Raw genomic sequence first — 22,648 nt, forward strand, 5'->3', positions numbered from 1 at the left:
TACGGATGAAACCGCTTTCCTTCATGGCTTATCGTGACCTCGACATCGATGGCATCCTGTCCATGGAGCGTTTTCCGAGATGTCAGTGATGTCTCTAGTAGCTCCCTTACAAAAGGAACTGAACGGCGCAGAAAGCTTCAGAAGGCATGGCACCTGGCCAGTCTACAAGCCCAAGCCTCCAATACTGCTGTTAAAGGCCTCGCCGTCGATTTACGCCGAAACCACGTCAACCTGTGGTACGGATGAAACCACTTTTCTTCATGGCTTATCGTGACCTCAGTGTATACGTGCAGTCGGTGTCCGTGCTTTTAATGCAAATATTCAAGAGCAGTCTGTTTTAGTGTGCTGCTGGCGATAAAGCAGTCTCCTTTTTGATGCCTGGTATGGAAAGAAGCACACGAGGTTGGTGCAGGCTTCATAAAGAGACGACGGTCTAGAGGCTGGTATTAATTGGGATTGTAAAAAGTCACTGGATTCTCCTGGACGATGAATACAGTTGTGGCTGTATACGCGCATTTGGGCAGTTTTAGGCACGTCCGGAGAGCTTGAGCTTGATGGCTCTGTAGACACCGTATGTTCGTTTTCCTCAAGTTTCCAAGTGCAGGGAGACTGTGCCGAAAGAATCCCATGAATAAAGTGGCGTACAGCTGGAGCATCGACTGCACTTATGCGCCCCACGATTCCCTTCCAAAAAAGGACAGAACGTAAACGTTCGATGTCGGTGGCCTTTTCATGTACGAGACATGTGGGCTTCATGATAGGTTACGATCAATGATTACTCCAAGAAAGCGATAGCTTCTTTCGCAGGGTGTTGTCGAGCCATTTATACATACGAGACATGCTCTTCAGTGTAAAGGCAACAACAGAACATTTTTCATTTGAAATCTCCAGACCTTGTAGGCGGAAGTAGGCCATAAAATTTGGCCGCCTTTTTGAAGCCTTGCTCTAACTTGTGGCCGCGTAACTCCTGATGCCCCGATACAAATGTCGTCCGATAGAATGAGGATGTTGAGGAAAACCCTGGGCCTGAAACCGCTGAAATGCTGCCGTTAATTCTAAATTACAAGGCTGCATCAGATGCTAAAATCGATGCACTACGAGAGGAAATAATCGAGCTGAATGCGATGTGTGATATAATGACCGGGTTTCTTGAGGTCACTGATGAAATGAACAAGCGTGTACAAATTCTCAAATCCCTTGTTCATCGTCAAGATGATTGAGTATGAGAGAAGCCGGCGATAACCGCTTGGCTTTTGGTGTAGCTGAGGTTGATGACGACTCAGATTCGTATCTAAGGAAAACCGTGATTCAAAAGACATTTAAAGGAACATTAGGCATACATGTGAATACTGTTAACAGAATTCATCGTATGGGCAGGAAAGGAATCGGTATCAATGAACCTGAGGCGTGTCTTTGCGGCTCGTGACGCGGGGGCCTGACTTTGCGGCGCTGAGCTGCCGCACGGAGCGCGTTGCACGCGTCATGGAGTAGGGTGCCACGCGCGGACATCAAGGCACCCTAGTCATGGAGAGCGGAGATTCTGAGCGCTGTAGTTCTGCGCGCAGTTACATGTTCGTAAATATAACGGCAGATATCGGGTTGAATGATGATATTATACAATTTCCAGCTACAGTCATCTAACTGCAATAACAAAAAGCTAATTAAGAAAATTTACTTAATTATTTCCCTAAATAGCACTTCGAACTCGTTTTATAGCGCCCGCTACGACCCCTGGTCAGCTCGCACGAGAAAATAATTTTGCCTCCAAAAGAATATTTAAAAAAAGATACTTATTCTTCCCTGTAACACCCTGTGTGATCGAAAGTATCAATTGAGACGTTATGCACTCACTGTTGCTGTGTGTTATAGTGTGGTCACGTGGTTACTGTTTCGGTCATTTTGACCTTCATTGCAGACACACGCATCCTTGACAAACGTAAGTAGCAGCGCTCTTAAAAAGAACACCTCTTATTGGCAAGGCCAATTATCTTCGTAGTTTCTTTTATTTATCACGCTGAAAAATTGACGCTCCCCCCCCCCCCCCCCCCCCGCCACCACCACAAAAAAAAAAAAAAGCTATTGTGATGTAGCCCTTCTGCTCCTTAGGTTATTTTCCGGCTTCTGGCCCGCAGGGGGCTAAATTTTCTCAGTGCGGCCCGCATAGTGCAATGAATTTTAGACCCCTGCAAATCAAAACAATGATTATATGGAGCGTTAGACCGGCTTTTATTATGCAACATATAACTTTATTTGTTGACTAAGTACATAAGAATAACATTTCAAAATGAGCGTTGGAATAATATGAAGAATGTTAAACTAACATTTTTGATATAACGTTATAGTTAATTTTTAACATTAATCATTACAATGAGACTTGTAATGTTGAAGCAACTTACATAACATTACTATAAAACTATTGTCATATTCGGTGCTACCTGGGCTATTACGTTTCTTTCATCCATCATTTATTAAAGTAACACAAATAGACGAGGAAGAGCTGGTGCGACTTTCTTGGTGCCCATTCTGTTGCAGCAGATACGTAGGGCATTAAGTTTTCTTCATTTTTCTCACGTTTTGTTGTGAACACATCAGTAGCGACTATGAAGAGTATCTGGATGCACGAGCCGGATTGAAATGCGTTAACATACGAAGACCCTGCGCACCAACCCGAGGTTGCAAAGCATCACACTTCAATACTGTTCGCGCTATGAGGGGACACAGCCCAAGCTCACTGCACATTGCGTTGTGCCGCCGTGGTGAAATACAAAACACAACAGGGCTATTGAAATGCAGGCCGCTCGTGTTTGCATGTGCGAACATCCTGGCGCGCGCGGCTTCTCCGCAACTCGACCGTTACATAGCGCGAGGGAATTCCGGGCTACAGCACTATTACACTCGCGACGCGGTACGTCCTAGTCTGGTTTTGTTTTCTCGTCGTAAGGACGGACGGTCGAAAGTCTGCATGCTGCTGACAAAGAGAGGTTAAATGCATTTCCACATTAAAATAAGTTGTCGTTAGGCCTCGTAAATTCGTTCACCGCTACTTGAGGACGATGCCAAGAGAAGGGATGGGTCCCTTTCCCGCCTGCACTTAGCCGCCTCACTCCTCCCGAACCCCGTCGTACCCAAAATAGTGGTGTTTGCCCCAACACATTTCGGTCGCCTAAAAAACACCGACAGAGCACATCTAAAATGCCAGTGCACTGCTTACTATCATTGGACGGTTTTGACTTGAGTGTCAAACTTTTGGGCGCTGAAATCGCATTTTTTTTTTATTGCTGTAAAAGTTTCTCGCTCCGTTCCTGTTGGCCATTTGAAACAGGGCTGCCATTACCTTAGTGCCAACATTTGACTACTCTGCCCGGTGTCCCATAGCTGCCAGCTTTCTGGTTTGTTTCGTTATTCTCGAGTTAAACTGAGCTATGTTCATTTTTTTCTCTCTCTTTGCACGCCCGACAAAGCCACCCGGTCGAAAAATGCACCAGCTCGAGCGCGTAGTGTGAACAAACAATTTGGAAGTCCTTTTTTAAGCTCTCGCGTTTTGCCCTGCAAAGACTTCCCCCCTTCCATGAGCGCCTCGTGAGCGGCAACTCGCGCGTGCCACCACATAAAGGGTAGCTCGAGCCGAACTTCCGCCTCCTTTGTTGCTCGCATGGCGTGTGTGAGCGCACGCTCCCCGCGAGCGACGCAAGGAGAGATTCGTTTCCGCTGCGAGTAAACAAGCGCGACCTTGCCCGAGCAACAGGCCGCCTCATTTGACAGGCACGTAGTAGACGGAAGGATTCCCCACCGATTGCAACACCGCCTGGAGAGGGGGACAGAGCGGACCGAACGGCTGTACTGCGTCATGCGAATATGCAGGCGAGAGAGTCGTGGCTATCTCCATGGGAGGGACTGCTGCTGATGTTCAGATTGACGGGTGCCTCCATCTGGCGGCGCGGCTGCGATCTGCCATTCCGGAGGCCGCGTTATCGCGAGCGCTTCGCTGAGCACACCTGCCGGGAGTGTGGCGCGAGCAGCAGCGCAGTCAACTAGAGCGACCGCGTCGATTATTGTACTCCTGTGGCGTTGAGAGGGGGTCGGCAGAGGGAAGGGGCCTTTCTGCGCGGCTCCCTTCAGAAGCGGCTCGTCTTGCTGCGCGGCCGCCTGCTCGAGAGGACGTCGTCGGCGCCAGTGGCAACGGCCCGTAGTGGCTGATTTCCTCTCCGCGGTGTGAAATGCGGTGACTTGGTCTGCATGAAGTAGACATCATGCAGGCGAACAACATCGGCCACCTGTACTCTGCGAGCCCGCAGCCCTCGCCGCTGCTGGCGAGGATGCCTGCGTTTCGTTTCCCGGACAGGAACTCGGGCAGCTTCAGCGGCGACTCGTACGAGCACGCAGTAGCTCTGCCGTTCTTGCAGTCTACCCCGTACATGCTGCCGGACGGTTCTGCCAACGCGAGTGGCGCCGATGCGGCGGAATGCTACGCCGGCCTGGGTCCCATCATCCTGTTCCCGACGTCGGCGGGTCTAGTGCCGGGCATCCCGACCATGGTTAGTGACCCGGACCAGCCTCCCGGGACGCCGACTCGGCTGGTCTTCCAACCAATTGCGCCGCCAACGCCGGCGCCGGCGGACGTGGTATCGAGCAAGGGCTTCGAAGAGGCCGCCCGTTACCACCTGCGCTCCTTTTCGTTCGGCGAAGAGCCTCGTAGCAGCCTGGGCTCCCGCAAGTCCCGCCGCCTGTCCCGCTCGGTGCCTGAACTGCGGCCGCCCGAGCCGCCCAAGTACTCCAAGGTGGATGAAGAGTACGAGACGTCTTCGGACGAAGAGAACGTCACCGAGCAGCCCAAGAAGAAAGTCAAGGAGTCTCGCTGGGTGCACTACCTGGACCTCGTGGCCGGATGCTCGCGGGAAGCCGTCGGCCTGGGCAACATCTGGAGGTTCCCCTACTTCTGCTTCGTCCACGGAGGAGGTGAGATCCTGTGCGGCATGCGCTACGTTGCGTACATTTCATCCACTTTGATCGTTTGTTTAACAATCCTGCAGACCGCCTATTATCGGCCGAGGCATACTTTCGCAGAGGAGACAAATATTTATCGAAAGTATTCCAGGTTTCCCATACAGGCATTGCTTCCTACGTACGAAAACCGAGCGCCGTTTGCATTGGCAAAATTTTACATTATTCAACAGAAACAGCCGCCAGGTTTCTTTACAAATGACCCAACGCTCGACGACTGCTGCAGGCGAGCCGTTTGTTATTGTCTTCTATTTGACCTTGATTCTGTGGAGCTTTGCTTGGCCTCCTCGTAAATGCATGGGAGCCGGACTGTAACGGATAGAACGTGTCGTTTCAAAGTGTGCTAGTAATAAATGATAACAGAATCGTGCCCGTTGGCTCGGCTGAATGCAGCTTTGCCTACCATATCACTCAATGCCAATACGTAACCGTTTCAAAGTAATACCCCTGTCAAGCGGGCAAGTTAAGTGCACTTACGGGGAGTGCGCTTCGGCATCCCGAGTGACACTTTGGGCTACGCAGTGCTAAACGGGAAAGCAAAGTGCACTCATATAAAAAAAAATGGCGACAGAAAATGAGCGGAATTTCTGAATAGGACGATAGAAAAGAAAAAAAGACTCATAATATTTGATTGCTTAACGTGATAGCACAAATAAAACGAGGTTCAGCAGTTTTTAATGATGAAAAAAAAATGAAAATAGAAGAAAAGCCAAGACCAGCCAAGACTATCCAGAATTTCGACAACAAACAAGATGGCGGCGGGCAGCGATGTTGCATCTGATCACGTTTACTTGTTTTGTTGCTTCGCTTGTAGCTATAACCAAGGAACTTTTTTCTGAAAACAGTGTTATAGCACGTAAAATAAAGTTGTAAGTACTTTTTATGCACTATACATTTTGTACCATCGGAACCGCTGGCGTCGAGGCTACGCACTCGGCCAGCAAAGTGTGGTCCGTGAACGCACTTTCAGCGGAGTGCACTCTTCCGCGAGTGACACTCCACTTGCGTCGTTTAGATGCGGCAAAGTGTACTTACAGCGAAGTACACTCTCCTTAAGTGCACTTAACTTGCCCGCTTGACAGGGGTATAAGCTTGGTTTTTAATGCTCTATGTGGCTTTAATGGAACCACATGGACTGCTGGAAAACAAAAATCATGGCGGTTTAGCATTGCTGCGCATGAAAAATTGTTCGAAAACAGATTTTTGCGGGTAAACACCACTGCCGTCTGTCGTTGCTGCGAAGGCCCAGGCGCGCTGTCCATCTCGGAGCAGTCTGATTCGCCCTGGGCTTGTCACCCTCGTTTTAAAATCTCAACCACTTTACTCGTCTCCTCTGAATCAACTGAGTCAAACTTTTTCATCGTCATTGCCAATTCGTCCAAGGAGCGCCGGCAGGCTATTGCTGAAGAAGCAGTGTTGCTAACGCATTGGCGTTTTGCTCCAGTTCCGCGTTTCTGCCAACGCATGCGGCGCACATCTCTCTGCCACTACCGCCATGTAGCTGAAAGCGCTAATGAGGTGTCCACCGACCCAAGGAGCTAGTTATGCGCGTTTCCTTCCGTGACTGTCTAAGAGGCTTCCCGTCCATCTGCAGATTTTGCGGGGCAGGAGGCTAATAGTGCTTTTAGAGCACTGGTGGAAGCTGATGAAGACGACGACGTGCAATGCACAGAGCGAAAGTGCGGCAATTTAACACAAAGTGTGATCGGTTGCGACGATAGCATAGTACTCTTGTGCAGTGTCCAGCGAAGCTAATCCGTTCTTGCCGCCGCGGGTTCGAAACCCTGTCGTGGTCATATTCATTTATATTTCTGCAGATATCGGAGAGGCTTCAGACAAATATCGCCTTTTTTAGGATTTCGACACTAGGTATTGGCGAGAATTTCTGCACTTATGGCGTCTTTTCTATCGGTTTTCTTATAGCACGGAGCAGTTATGTAACCTCAGCGATCTCACGTGCTGATTTCGGGAACGTCCGCCGAATGCACAAAAATGTGGACGATTTTTAATTCGCCCCAACGATTATGATTTCAACTGGTGTTGCTGAACACAGGCCGGGGGGCGTGCTTACCGAGACCACTGCACAGTTGGTTTGGGAGCCGGATCTCGGATCGGTTACATGCCTGGCTGAAAGAGTAAAACCGCAGGAAGATGCCAGCTTCGTAACGGTTGTGCGTTACAGCGCGTACATCGCCAGGGCAGCATGCTCTGGTAAACAGGCTTTTTATAGCTTTTGTTCTCTTCTCGGCATGCAGCCAACTATCAAAACGCTCAATCTGCTGCAGGTGCGTAATAAAGCTAGGCGCTGCTCGCGTAAAGCGGCAGACATTCGCAGCGCGCGCTCTGGGCGTTATTCGCTGACTCAGTCGAGAGTGGTGCGCGCAGCAACTGTAAAGGCCGGGGCAGTTTTGACGCTGCTGTCTAAAATGCGTACTGCAGAAAAGACGACGAGGCGCAGCTTTATTATGGCATTGATCATTCATTTGAGGCGTGATCAGCAGGGGCGTAGCCAGGGAGGAGGAGAGGGGGGGGGGGGGGGGGGGTGTTTATGGGGCTTCCTCGAAATTTTCCCGAACTGTCACGCACCGCTAACCAAAACAACCACCGGCGCCGGAAGTCATTCTGGATTCCGTCACCTACAATGTCTTTTTCAGCCTACAAAAGACATTTTGGCGCGAACATTGCTAACTTGGGTTGGATTTCGTGGCAACGCCCATGCACCTGGAGTCACGTAACGCAAGCATCAGTTAGCATCATGATCAAAATTACCATGCCAATACGAAAATTTTGAGATCAATAACCGATCTTGATTGACCTTGCTCATTGAAAGTCCTGCCCACGAGGCGTTTCCCAACATACACACTCGGATATTGGTTATTTCAACTTGTGGCATCATTTGTGTCGTTCGTTTGTCCTTCTCTTTCCTTTTTAGCTAACTGCTTTTATTTTTTCTTTGAACGAAAGGAATACCCTTCTGTAATTATGGGTGCAGAATAATTGTCGCCGTGCAGACAGTTAAAAAATACGTACTTTCGTATTGATTTCTGCACTGTTCCTCTATTATTCTAACGATAAGGTGCTGTCGCGACCGCGGCATGGCCCAAATACATATCGCGACTTCTGCTGTCACAGTTTTGTTCTTGCCTAGATCGTCTGTCTTTCCGTGTGTAAAGTTCACTATCTGTGATTGCGCAAGATGTTTATTTGCCTTGTTTGACGCATTATATCGATTGAATTTTGCTTAGATACGTAGATTTAATGGAGACGTACGTGTATTTAAGTATCTTGTTGCGATGTTTTGTATATACGTACAGTGACCTTGTTTCAAATTGACACTTTTTGTCCTTTACCAAATTGTATCGTCGCATTTCTAGTACTCCATTTTATCTTCGCACTTCTAATGCATATTTTGCAGAACTCCTCATTTATACATGTGCTCATTGTTGCGACTAAAATTTCGGTGCAATTACTCGCAATACATGACCGGTGACAGCTGCTGCTGCGCAGTACACTGGAACGAAGTACAGCGTCGTTGAGACTTTTTCCTGGCCGTTGCATATGTGCAAAAATGTAAAGGTTCTTGAACGACGAAGATTCATAAAAATATTTGTCCTCTATACTTGTTATTTCTTGGCCTTTACGTTTTTCATATCAGCGGCATGCACTGATTTTCTGGTTTCGGACTGATATAGTTCTAACGTGTGATATTTTCTTTACTTATTAAATACGCAAAAACATGGAAGCATTTGTATGAGTTAAGTCTGACAGGGTTTTTAAGACATACGAATGCATTCGTTTACTTATAAAAAATACCTATTTCACTTGTCTAGATAGTGCGTAGCGTTATCTAATACACAATGGCATTGTCAATATGGCAAAGCAGTTATTATTCTTGCGTCTGATCCCTCCGCAGAATCTATGAGGAGGCCGCGCTGCAACATGCCCCCCCCCCCTTCCCCCCCCACTCCCCCCCCCGAACTAAAATTCTGCCTACGTCACTGGTGATCAGCTATAAACTTGTGCCACCCCAGCGATCTCGTTTTAAAGCGGTCTATTTCTATGCCTCGCGTGGATAATGCGAGCAGAGTTATCATTGCGCACTAGATTTAACTTGAGCGCAGTGCGGTCGCGGAAGATGCAACTACCTCTTCAGATTTCGCAAGACACCTCAAAAGTAGTAATCGTTAATTCACGGTGTTCTCTGCGAAAAAAAAAAAATCATTTATCTTTCTCTGGCAGCAGTGAAGCAGTGCCACTCCCTTCGTAATATGCTTCCAAGCCTTGAGGGTAAAATATGTGCATGAAGCGAAAAAAAAAAAGAAATGACGGTCGATTTGCATAGTAAGGCCAAATGCGAATTAGGTGCTCTAACACGTCGGTTTTCACACCGGTTCCGGTGTTCGAATCCATTGTTCATGGATGGAAGTTGTTCGAATGGCGATAATGGGTTAATACTCATATATGCGGAATTGGTCATTCTCTAATTTACATTCATTGATCTCTGGGAGTCTTCATACCACTCCTGGTGCAGTGATGCGGCGGTTAAGCGACGCGCCTCTGCCCTGCGATGACAGCTGCTTCCATCGGTGGTTATACGAGACCCACCAGGTTGCTCTTTCCGGGCACCTCTCGCGACCAACTGCCAGATGCCAGGGCAGGCAGAGTGTGTGTGTGTGCGTGCGTGCGTGCGTGCGTGTGTGTGTGCGTGCGTGCGTGCGTGTGTGTGTGTGTGTGTGTGTGCGCGTTGTGTGTGTGTGTGTCACTGGCGAAGACTAGACCCTGTTCGGAACCTTCGTATTGAAGTTCGTTCTTTCACCTTGCGTCGATCCACCTGCATTTATGTTTTACAGGATCCAGTTTTAGTAGTTAGGCATGATCAGCGAGCACGTTTCGTTCGTTCAAAACACGCTTGGGAGCGCTGAGCGCAGTCACGTGTTTTTTTTTTCATATTTCACAGGTTTTTTTTAATGCCAGAAAAATGGGCCACGTAGGAGGTACGTTGCTGCAAAAAACTGGATCGATTTTTTCAACCCCCTTTACAGCTCAACAAAACGCACGTAACCCTAAAATGATTATTTGAAATTTTGCATAATTTATTTTACCTAATTGACTAATTATTCAGAATTTTAAAAATTCCCTTAGGAGCGCCACATGACCGGAAACAATGTCGTTGGTCTCACTCCACTCCTGCATGCCACTTTTTTTAAAATCCTTGCTTCAAGTTATGTGAAACACCCTGTATATACCGTTGAACTAAAGACGACGAAGAGGGTGGTGGCGCGGCCAGAGGACTCATGCCAGCCCCCCCCCCCCCCCCCCCATTAAAATCACTCCATCGCCATACTCGTACTGTATGTCGTACTATATTCATCGGTTTGCCGTCACGTAACATTTGGTGTGAGGTGCGGGTGTCATTTACATCCTGGTCCTGTAGCTTCGGCGTCCTGCGTTTGCCGTGGTCGTCGGCCGTGTGTATCTGGTCCGCACATCCGGCATTGACCCAGCCCGCCTGACCATAACCGACCTCGCCGTTTGCCCCAGCCCCGTCACCCCCCCCCCCCCCCCCCCCCCGCCCCCCCCCCCCCCCCCTCCCCCCCCGAACAGAACACACGACGAACTGATGATGGCGCCATGACCAGAACTTACGACCCCACCGATGTGAAACATGGGAACACACAGCCCACTGCGCATGCCGTTTGGTGCTTCCATGGACCTTAGCCGTCGGCTTTAGGTGTTGGGGAAAACACAGCGCACTTCTAAGACAAAGACGAAGAAAGACAAGACAATACAGCGTTGATGATGTAAAGCCCTTGCAGGCTTTAGGTGACCTGTGGCTCGAAAGCTTTGTGGGCCAGAGCTCACCCGGTCATCTTCTCATCCACTGCGGTGACAAGTCCTTCATCTTCTATATTCATCCGTTATGCCACGCCCATCTCCACGTCCTGCGTTTCATCGTCACTGCGGTTCTTCTAGTGCGCGAATTGGGACAATCGCTAGGTGTCCCCAGATCGTGTCACGGACTAGAGGACGTCGAAGTGGCCAGTGACGGGTACTGGAGCGTTCGTGCCAGGTCGTCCGCCATTTAAATCACGCCACAGCCATCTGTCATGTACTGTATTCGCCGCACACACATTATATAATATATATATATATATATATATATATATATATATATATATATATATATATATATATAGTTTAGGTACAGTATTACGACAAACCCGACTGTTCTTTTAACGTTTATTTTGCCAACAGTTTCGGGAATGGTATTCCCTTCGTCAGGGCAGGCTTACAATGAATCCGTTTCGTCAATATAAGGACACAGAACAAGCGAGGAGGTATAATCTCCGCCCTCTAAACAAACTTGAGAATGAGGGCAGGGGACCGTATAATAGGCAGCACGACAAGTCTCACACGGTATATAAAATAAAAAGAGGAACACCGCTTCATATCGAGCGTTTCGGCCAGAAGCTGGTCTTGATCTGGACTGAGTATGAAGGTATTGCACATGGGTTTAAAAGGGGGGGGGGGGAGTAAGAGGGGAAAGAGAAGGAAAAGAAAGGGGGGAGTTGGGGGTTGAAAGCAGGGGAGAAAAATGTGCATGAGAAAAGCCGCGGTGGCCAGGTTTGGACAGCAATGTCCCCTTGAGGCCGGACCAGGTGGGAAAAAAAACGGGGTGGCGAGGCTTGGGCAGTAACATTCCGTCTTCGCCTGTCCTCTGCTTTCTGGGGTATTTATGTTTACAAATAACCTAACCTTGGGAGTGTTCATCAGCACCACCCACGGCTACGTCCTGAGTTACCGCTGATGTGACAGCCGTCGCCGTAGCTCAGCGGTAGAGAACCGGACGCGTAATTCGGAGGTCGTGGGTTCGGATCCCACCGGTGGCATGTGGTTGTTTTTTCTTCTGCTTTTCTAATCAATTAGCTTTAAGCGATAACATATTCAGTAATATTATAAATTGAACAACAGCACAAAATAAATAAATAAATTGAAAATCCCCTGTGTACCGCTTCTCTCATATACGAGGTCTGTTAGAAAAGTGTCCGACTTTATTTTTTTTTTTTGCGAACACCTGATGGATATGAAACAAGCGCGCTTGCATCAGGTGACCTTGAACCTTCATGCGCATGCACGAATTTTTTCCCGCCTGCCGATAGCGTCAGTCGCTGGGATGCAGCATTTGAGTGAGGCAGTGCGCAGTGCTCTCGTCGGTTTTTTATTGCAAGGAAAATGGCGGAGTGAAAGGAGCAGCGCTACTGCATCAAATTTTGCCATAAACTGGGCGACAGCCAAGTGGAAACCATTCTATATATTCAGACGGCTTTCGGTGACGATGCTATGAGCAGCACACAGAAAAAGCAGTGGTATAATTGGTTTAAAGATGGCCGCACATCGGTAGAGAACGAGCCACGCTCCAATCGGCCATCAACATGCCAAAATGACCAGGTCTTTGCCGAACTGAACGCTATGGTGATGCGGGACCGTCGCGTGACTATCCGAGAAACTGAGGAAGAGGTGGACATGAGCAATTTCTCCGCACATTCCATTATCACCGAAGATTTGGCCATGGAGAGAGTTGCGGCGAAATTCGTGCCGAAGCTGCTCACGGTGGAGCGAAAGCAGCTTCGTGTTGAAGTCTCACAGGACATGCTGGATTTCGCAAGCAGTGACCCCGACTTCATCAACATCATAACCACTGGTGACGAGTCTTGGGTGTACAGGTACGACCCGGAAACCAGATCCCAGTCGTCACAGTGGAAGCATTCCACGTCACCAAGACTTAAGAAGGCCCGCCAAGTGCGCAGCAATGTGAAAGTGATGCTGACTGCTTTCTTTGACACCCTTTGTGTGGCAGACCACGAGTACGCACTCCACAGGGTCAAACAATGACCCAAGAGTACTACAGGGATGTCCTCCGTTGCCTACGTGATGCTGTGCTTCGCAAGAACCCGGAGCTGAGGTCAAAAGGAAATTGGCGCACCCATCGCGACAATGCTCCTGCACATTCCTCGCACTCGATTCAGATTTTTTGCCGAAAAACCAGACTCCTGTAGTTCAACAGACTCCTTACTGTCCTGATATGGCCCCTGCGATTTCTGGCTGGTTCCCAAAATCAAAAGGCCATTGAAAGGAGCGCGATTTCAGACAAGGAAGAACATTATGGCTGCAACGACAGGTGAGCTAAACTCCATTCCGAAATGGGCCTTTTCAGAATACTTCCCACAATGGCAGCACCGCTGGGAGAAGTATGTGGAGTCCCAAGTAGACTACTTTGATGGTGACTAGGTTTGTAACGCTCCAATTATGCAAGTTTTTTTTTCTACGACCAAAGGTCGGATACTTTTCTAACAGACCTCGTATATGAGAGAAGAGAACAGGGGGTATCTGTTGTTTCAGCCAGCGTCTTCGCTTCGGTGGACGCGGTTGTTGCGACACACGTCTCTTCTTTCACTCTTTCCTCTTATCTTTTAAACTCTCCTCTATCTGCACGTGGCAGCAGTGGCGGCTCGTCTTGAGCCAGTCGGCAGGCCCGTGCAATTTCCTTTTTCATCCTTCTCTCAGTCGCAACAACAGCGACCTGTGGAATGTCATATATAGGGTAAACGCGGAGCTGCATCAATAAACGCCTTAGGGAACATGATAATATGTCGAAAATAATAAAGATAAATATGCCAATTTGGACAGCCATGTTAACGCCTACAAGTGTGCTCCTCGACTGGAAAAGGCGAGTATTCTCGGCAGAAGCAAGATCAAGCAGGCGAGGCTTTTATTGGAAGCCTTTCACATAAAGAAAAAGGCAGCCTTGTGCGTGAGTGATACTTCAGTTAAACTGTATGTGGCAGAGTACGATTTTATGTGCCATAATTATAGTGCTAGACGATAAGTCACGGCTGCGATAAGGCATGTGGAGTAAAAATGTGGGCGTCACCTGAGGCTATAGATGTATTTGCTTTTCTCTAGCAATAAACAGTTTGAAGTTGGCGCCTGTCCGCTGTCTCCTCGTCTCTTTTGTGTGTGTGAGGAGGAGGAAGAACATTTATTTCCGCCGAATATGGCGCGGCAGCCGCCTCCGGGTCGGCACGCAGGCGTCCGGGGAGGCAGTCTGTCGCACCGCGGCCGGAGTACATCCGATCCCGTCTAGGAGAAGAGGTCTTCAGCCTCGGCCGCCAGGCGGACGGCGAAGCGCTGGGTTTTTTCGTTGGAGCTTCTCAGCGTGGTCTCCCATTCATATTGCGCCAAGGTTGTTTATTTTCTCAAGTTTCAAGGTACTATGAATGTAAACTGTGAGCAATTAATCCGAACACCGGAACTGAAGTGAAAACTGAAGTGCATGGCCACCTAATGCGCCTTTGGCCTAACTACGCAAATGGACCGTCAAATTTATTTTTTTTCATTTGTGATGTTGATCGCGGGAAATTAGTAGCGTAAGCATTTTAGGGTTGTTTTACGCACAAGAGACAGGACAGAGATGAAGTGCGCAGATACAGCAAATTCCTTGCCCTCTCTGTGGCAGCGCTGGTTTTAAACATGGAAGTGTACGAAAGCGCCAAGTCTGCCATTCAGCTTCGCGTTCTGTTCACCGTCAGCCTCAGCCACCTAAATCATTTGTTTCACATTTGGTTTCTTTGGAAAGGTCTTAATTATTGGCTTCAGCTGGAAGGTAATTAGCGCGTGTTAAGTTTGTTGTGCTATTGCGCGCAATAAAGGGAAAAAACGACACTGGGCCGAGGGAAACAAAGCTTGTGCTGGCATCGGTCCGAACCCGCTCCGGGTACATGCTCGGAAAGAATTTTTCGCAATTTTTTTCTTTTGGAGAGGTTAGGCGTGGACGTCGCCATTGCTTTGGGAGGAGGTTCTACCCGGTTTGCTGAGAATGGGGCTGAAAACACTACACGCTTAAAAGGGTTCGCGTTTCGATGAGCGTTATCGTTTTGGTGATATATTTAATTTAATCAAGCTTACATTTACTTTGTTGATATTTTATGCATTATGTATGTTTCACTTACTTTTGCGTGAAATTCCGGATTTTGTATCGGTCAGTCCACAGTTATTGCAGTCATTCTCAAAATTGTTATAGACTTTCTCGTTCTGAACTCCAGGCAGTCAAAAATTCATCTGGAACCCTGCATTCAGAGGCGTATCCAAGACTTTGACACAGTAATAGCATAGTTTAAAGTAAATCAGTGACCTCGTCGTACTCAGCCGCACAGTGTCATTGCTACGGCGTCGGGTGTTTTCGTCGCCCCCATCAACGGCCGGGTAGCGAAATTAATGGATCATGTGGCGGCGATTACCGTCCTCTGACAAGGGTAGGGGCAGCCGCGTCTGCATGGTTGTACAGCTGACATGCCAAGGCGCAGGAAATAGCAATAAATAAAAAAAGTCCAACGAAACCAACAAAGGACAGTTGTAAAGGGCCCCGGGCCAATAGAAACCAGTTTCTTGACGGCGCTAGAGTCGCGGTGATGGATGGAGGCCTTGGTAGCGGACGCGAGAAAACACGCTGTGCGGAGGCACTCGGCAACGAAGCGTCCGGGGTGTTTTCCGACGGCCGCTCGTGACGTGTTCCTGGTCGAGGTGTCAAGGCTAACACCGTCTGCGGGCTTGGTGTGCTCCGACTTTGCAGCGCTGGAGAGCTCGTGGGCGTCATTTCCGCTTCTTGACTCGTATGCTTTGCCGAGTACGCATTCGGAGGAATGTCACGAGAACCGATCAAAGGGTGGTTACCCTCATGGAGGAGGGTATCGCGAGAGGGCGCCACCGGAGGCACGCGGAGGGTAGTTACCCTGGAAGAGGAGTTCACAGCGCGAAGGGAGCGTGGTGAGAGCGGTGGAGTGTCAGCGGCTGCTTCGGAACGCGAGGAGCGGATCAGCAGCGGACTGGTGCTCTAGACACTGGATAGGAGTGCTAGTCGAAGACCGAGTATGTGTGGAAAACTGTAAAGAGCGCTCTATACAGATATGCAGTGGCTCTAGTATTCTCTACCGCAACATATCGTGGAATGCCTGAATCGCTGAATTTCGCGTTACACAGTTTTTAAGGCGAGAGCGTTAGTTCCCCCATGCCGGAAAAGATTGACCGTTTGAAGCCTCGCAGCCGGAGCGGCTGGCAACTTAGGTGGACCATCTCCTTGTGGTGCCGTCGCAACGTGCCCAACGGATTGTGAACAAACTGACCACCGAGGCAGGCGGCATTTAAACTGATGATGGGTCCCCTCGAGTTTTTTCTTTCTTTGTTTTTGTGCTCGCGCTCTCTTTGCATTATAATGCCACAAGACTGCAGCGCCATTTCTGTTAAACATCACTGATTTATGGTAGACTCGCAACAGGGAAAGCAGCGATGCTGAAGAACGTATTCATACGAAGAAAACGAGAACGGAAAGTATCGATTGGCTCGTAGAGGCCGACATTAAGGAGGTCGGCAGTTTTTTTGCGACAGTAAAAGCATTGATGGACTGGGAAATAGCACTTAGAGGTCACCTAAGTGTGGCATTAGCTATGTGAGCTTGCTACAGCAAAAACACCTCATTGTGAGTTACCATGCGCGGCCTCACTCACCATACAAGTTCTCTTTCTCCCCTTTGCCGCCTGCCAAGAGGAGAAGGTGTCGGCTGGCTCTTCAGTGTACTAAGCAGGAAAGATGTCAGATGCAGTGTGGGGACATGAGTCTCTTATGATATCGCAAGAAAATAAAGTTCAGCTCAGACCTTTCTATGCCGATCACCTCGCACGCACGCAGACAAAATGTTCTGAAATCAACCGCCATGGCCCCTTTGGATGCTTCATTTCTGTTTAATCATCTAACCGGTTAGACAGCTGTTCATCACCCCCCACCCCCCCCCCCCCCCTCCCCTTTATTTTACACTTGTGTTGATGATTTCCAGAATTGCCCGAGCGACGATTTCACCGAAATTCCGCAAACTACACGTTCTCAGCGCGTCCAATCGCTGAGAGCGGGATGTAGAGGTTGCGGGCAGGCGTGGGAATCGAGGATACTAAGGCATGAGTACTGAGTCGTGAGTCAGTCGACGGGCAAGAAATGCGCGAGCTTGGCTGAAAGAAGTGAGAGAACGGTGGTGAGGAGCGTTCCATTGACGAGGCCGTGCATGTAGACCTGCAGTGGGCACGGTTCCCAGGCCATTCATGTTCAGCGCTCCCCTTCCCCCTAAGGGGTGCATTATATCATTTTACTGGCAGCTGTACGTAGCATGGGCTTGCAGGAGCTTCCCTCTGAGCTGACAGCTGTTCGATCTTTGCATTCCAAAATGCGGGTCAGCAACATCGTTGGAAAAGAGTTATGCATAAGAAAAAGCACGGCAACCGCTTCATTCTGGGTGGACAGGAAGCAACGCGCAGCTCGGGGGGGGGGGGGGGGGGGGGGGGGGAGATTCATTTAAGGCCATCATATATGCTTTGATTAGTCGATACGTCTGCGATGCGGCGGCGAAGAAGCAGTGTAGCTGTTCAGAATGCTTACATTGTCTAAATGCTCAGACACGCTGAGAAGATAGCTTTCGTTGTGAGTGTTTGCAATTTCTCGATTCATTGAACGTCGTTTGTAAAACTGCAGATGCAGGCCCAGCAATGAAAGTGGTTTGAGAAATCTATACAAATGAACAATTAACATAACTCTTCCGTCCTGTAGCCCACGCATAACGCTTCCATTTTTCAATTTGAATCGCGCATGACACCGTTAAGCACGCCGGTTCCACTACATTCTTGATCGCACCTTACCGACCACTCTAGCCGTACGCTGCGTTTACAAGGCGGAGCAGTGCCCTTGCTGTCGCGTCCGGGACCGCCGGCACTATTACACGGCGGCCATTGAAACGGCGCGCTCCGGACGTGGCGCGGCTCTCCCTCGCCGTGTTTGTCTCGGCACCTTTATCGCTCGGGGGCAGCCAGGGCGCTATCAAAAACGCCGTCGGGGCTGTAGTACATACACGCGGCTGCCATTTCTTTGTCCGCGATACGCCAGCACCGACGACGAGGCAGATTGTCGGCAGCAGGCGCGAACTCGTAATTAGCAGCCCCAGGTGTGACAAGGGCGTTTGCCTTCATCTCAGCTCCACCCTTTCTTACCACGCCGGCGCGCATAGACCAAGAGGCAATAGGTCCTCACTCTGAAGTTACGTGCGACGTTGTGGAAGCTGAGAACTTGCCACGCTCACACCGCTGCGCTCTGCGATGTAGCGCTTTTCGATGCGCAATGCATTTAAGGGCTCGTCGCGGAGTCTTCAAACACAGCCCTCAAATCGTATGAGCACATTGAGACCTCATAAGTTCACGACACAGATCGCCGTAACTAGCACCACTGGCGTACGGTGTAAGTCTCTGATTACATTTTCGTGACTCGACGAGCCGATTAATACGAGCTGGCAAAAAGCGGATACACGGGTATCCAGCCTGATCTGACAACTCATTCAACGTCACATATCATCATGATCACCGCTGTGGCCCACCCTGAATGAAAGGCAGCCCCGGTTCCGCGGGAGCCAATCGGAATGCATGTTTTCTGTTAACGTACAGCCCCCGTCAAAAGTATACAGCCCAAGGGATTTGCTTCTAAGCTGTTTAGCGGGGCTCCCTAGCACATCTAGCAGTCCAGTTTGGGAGGATAGAGGACGCATTCTTTTTTCGAGAGATTACGGACGCTGAGGATGCATATCGAGGCACGCAGCAGACCTCACAAGCAAACCCCTTGGGCTATACACTCTTGACGGGGGGTGTACACGTATGACGCTGGCTCTACGACGGCGATGTGAGTTCACTGGGGGCACATGGGCAGCCTTGCCAAAGGGTGCCGCACGAGGGGGGCTCAACGACGCGTTTTATTCTTCCCCATGCGTATTACGCCCCAGAAGAAACCGAGCCACGGGGAAAGCTTGTAGCTACTGCAGAGGTACTCGACAGCTCTGTAGATCGAACCCCTTATCTCCCGCGCACGAGCAGAATCATGGCGCTGACTTTTGTGGGAACTTGTGGGAAAGAAATAAGAGAATAAAGAACGGAGGAAGAGAGACGGAAGTATCGCGCTATACATTATATCCTGTAAAGGCAGGCAGGAAAAAGCTGGGGCACAAGGTGGCAAAAGCAAGAACTTCTTTTGTTTTTCAGGTATACGTTTAAAAGGCTTTCCGTCTCCCAGTACGTCGCGCTCATCCTGAGCGGGAGAAAAGCGCAAACTTCGCAAACCGGAAAAATCACTGCGACCAGCCTCCACTGCGGCATCTCCGCTAGAGTCGTCGTTTTTCTTTTTACTTCCCATTCTGTGCAACTTCCAATACCCGCGCTCAGCCTCGGTGCTGTGCTGTGCTAGAACTGCTGGTTTCCTCTGACGCCCGCGGTATCTCCGGCTAGAGCGCTGTCTCCTCCGAACATCTAGGAATGCGGAGGGTCTTGGCTGTCGCTGTGCTTGGTTTTCTTCGCTTAGGCTCGTCTGAGGGGCCAGAACTTGCATGGCAGAAAAGAAAATTGACGAAACGAGGAAAGGCCGGCTCGAAGCGGCAAATTCGTGCACAGTTGGTCCTCTCTTCTGACTGGTCGAACCCTTTCTTGGGCAGCGCTGCTCACAACTACAGCGGTGGTCGTACAGTTACGGAGTGGGCACGGCGCCAGCAGACGGTGGCGTCATGGAGTTAGCAATTTGCCTAATCGCTTCCAGCTCGCCAGTCGGCCGGTCATGCGCGTGCGTATTTTGTGCGCGAGGCCCTCAGCGAAGTCCAGCGCTGCCCCGAGCAACTCTTATTATGCCCGCCGAGGTAGGATTCAACCGAACGACGTAAGCTGAATGGCAGCGGGGACGGTAGCCCTTCATTAAAGGCGCTCCGGGAGGCACGAGGGGTTTCCCCCATTATCTCTCGCGGCTTTCTTTTCTTCTTCTTTTTTTTTCGTGCGACAGGCTGTTGATTATAGGACGAGGCAGGAAAAAAAAGAACGAAACGAAGCAGCCGTTCTGAGTGAAGGAAAGGTTGTAACCATTTCCCACTCTGCTGGACGCAGTCAAGAGGGACGATAATTTTCTGGGTGATCATTGGCTTACCGTTTAACGTCCGCGTGCACTGTTCCACTGAACAAAGTCGAAACTTCCGGGTGTGCAGAGGGGAAAACTTTATGCAGTAATGTCGTTGTTCTTTTGCCTGCTTGATTAAAATTAGCTGTTGAAACTGCCCCCATAGAGTCAGCCACACGGGCCTCAGGGCGGGAAGATTTTCTCTTCCTGATTTTGGCAATTAAATTACGCGGCGACAACTACTCGTGGCACGCTCGGCGAAATCACCCCGGCCACTTTTCTTCGCTTCTACCGCCTTGCTTGTGTTAAACAGGCTCCATCATCGAGATGAAACCGCTCTTCTTCGTTGCCTGCGCAGCCATTCTGCTTACGTGCTGCTATGACGACTTCAGATACACCGTGTCACGACACTTCTGCGCTTGATTTGCGCTGTTGTGGGGTTGTGCGGCATTTCCTTTTAGTGTGCTGGAGCTGACATCCTTTTATGAAACAAAAAAAAAGAAAACTGCCTTCCCCAGAATTCATGGGGTTGGTACCACTGTATAGCCCAAACAGTGTTGGACTTCGGTTGGGCACAACAACCGACCGGCGGCGGCCACGGAAACCAAGATGTATAAATAATAAATGAACAAATAATGTTTTTATTCGTATAACATACAGTTTACATCCAGCTAGCATAAGCGTGCAGTCGTTTCTGTGCGAAGCTGGGCACAACATTGAAGCATCCTGAAAATAGAGGGAATTAGCCCATGCAATATTGTCCAATGCCAGGAGATGGAGCCGTGCCTTCATTTCCGGTGACAGTGCGAAAATCCTTAAAAGGGAGGGGATATGTAACTGAGCCACGTAGCGGTTATTGAATGTATTGGATATATTTCACTTGGGCCGTGTGATTTTTGGATATGTGTTAAGAATGCCAGGCGCTGTTATCGCAATAACCTGCATTAGCGACGCACACTTCGGCATGGGCATTTTCTGCTCGAGCTCGAGTAAAGACCGACTAGAAATATGTAACCGCAATGAACAAGCACGCGATGGTACGCAGATTTCGAACATCTCTAGTAATAATTTTCACATTGCTGGCAGGGCTGTCGTGGCCAGCAAAAAGCACACCTGGGTCCTCTTGGACATTCGATTTTCTACGGGTTGTTTTCAAAAGGATATTTGAATTTCAACATGTTTCAAGAATTTCAACGAGTCTCCCAATTCATTGATTTATGACAGTGCCCACAGCTGCGTCCGTAGGCCTTATGATTAGGAGAGGATTGACCAAAAACATAATATAATGCAAGTAACTTAACACAGCTTGTCTGAGAACATATAACCTGAACACTGTACAGAGCCGATCACACTTGTCTTGAGTGCTCGGACGGTGGCTGCAGAGCAAATGTACTGAAATCTTTTCGCAGCTGCTTTGCTAGCGGTAAGGCGCTGGTCTGTGGGGTTCACGCCTCTATTCAGTTGCTATCCAGCGCAAGCATTTTCAATGGAAGTCAGTACCTGCTTCATAATTTCTCTTCATTCCCCCGACCGGCACCTTTCCAGCCAGCGCTCTAGACAAATGTGATCGACTCTGTACTGCCGCCCGTACACTTAACACGAATTTTCGAGCGCGCGGTTTGGCCTGTCCGAGAACCGTGCTGTGCAGTGCGTTTGAAGAGGCCGACGATAGTGGCAGCCTCTCTGGCGTGGTCTCGGACCCCCAACGCTCAGCGGGGCTAATGCCGGACCAAGCCTTGCCAAGCTCGGCCACTCGTGTTCGGTCAAGCGTACATAACTGTTAGGCTCCTTAGGCCTAACACTATTAGGCCTGTTAGGCGTATTACTGTTACGCTCCTTAATTACTGACAACCATGTAGCCTACCGTAAGTAATACCAATATCAATTTTTATCATTTTAAAATGCGATTACGCTAGGCTCTGTAGCAGTACAAATTTTGACTGTTTCGATGAGTTACGTGCGCTGAAGAGGTTGGTTTGCCCGCAAGCTTCTCGAAAGCGCATGTATTTTGGCGCGATGTAGCCAGAATGTGTTGGGCCACAACTCCAAGGAAAACGGCGTTATCGAAATTCTAAAACCTGATATGGATATCAATTATGGTGGCCTACAGCCGATTAATAATTAAGGAGCCCAACAGTAGTTAAAATGTTAACTCTTCAGTGTTAGTTAACTAGCATGCTAATTAGCACGTCTTAGCTTCACTCTGATGTGCTACACCGCTCACAGTGTTATGCCGAAAAAAGCGCTCTTCTAAGTCCAAAAAAAAAAAAAGCGCTGAGAGTATCGTGAATGCCGCTTTCACGGAATGTATATTCGGCTCGGCGGACACAAGATAAGGAAGTAGCGGTCAAGGTTAATTGATTAACTAGCCAAATTTTGTTAATTATTTTATAACTCTTCACTTTACGCTGCATATTACGATCGCAATTTTGGAGACTAATGATTCAAAGAAAATGGAATTTGCAATTTGCAGCATGTCCCTAAGTGCAACAGGTATTGAGATATTCGCGATGGAATTTTCAGTCCTTTCGATCCGATTCGGGAACTGAACGCTCAGAGTGCACCGGAAATCCCGCCCACGATACTACGTAAGAGACTGACGAAATGATGACGACAACCGACGGCACAGGCA

At 49.1% G+C, this 22,648-nt stretch overlaps 1 protein-coding gene across 1 annotated transcript in view; it reads left to right on the top strand.

Annotated features, from left to right (window-relative positions):
• The first annotated feature begins 3,951 nt into the window (after positions 1–3,951).
• The window catches only part of LOC149365164 (sodium- and chloride-dependent GABA transporter 1-like), a 79,980-nt gene continuing 61,283 nt past the window's right edge, over positions 3,952–22,648 (top strand). Inside the window, exon 1 of the mRNA XM_089575266.1 lies at positions 3,952–4,956. Coding sequence (XP_089431392.1) covers positions 4,251–4,956 — 706 coding nt within the window. The 5' untranslated portion in view covers positions 3,952–4,250. The remainder of the gene's footprint in view (positions 4,957–22,648) is intronic.

This window comes from Amblyomma mixtum, chromosome 2 (assembly GCF_055824585.1).
Source record: "Amblyomma mixtum isolate Tamu chromosome 2, ASM5582458v1, whole genome shotgun sequence".
Lineage (NCBI taxonomy): Eukaryota > Metazoa > Arthropoda > Arachnida > Ixodida > Ixodidae > Amblyomma > Amblyomma mixtum.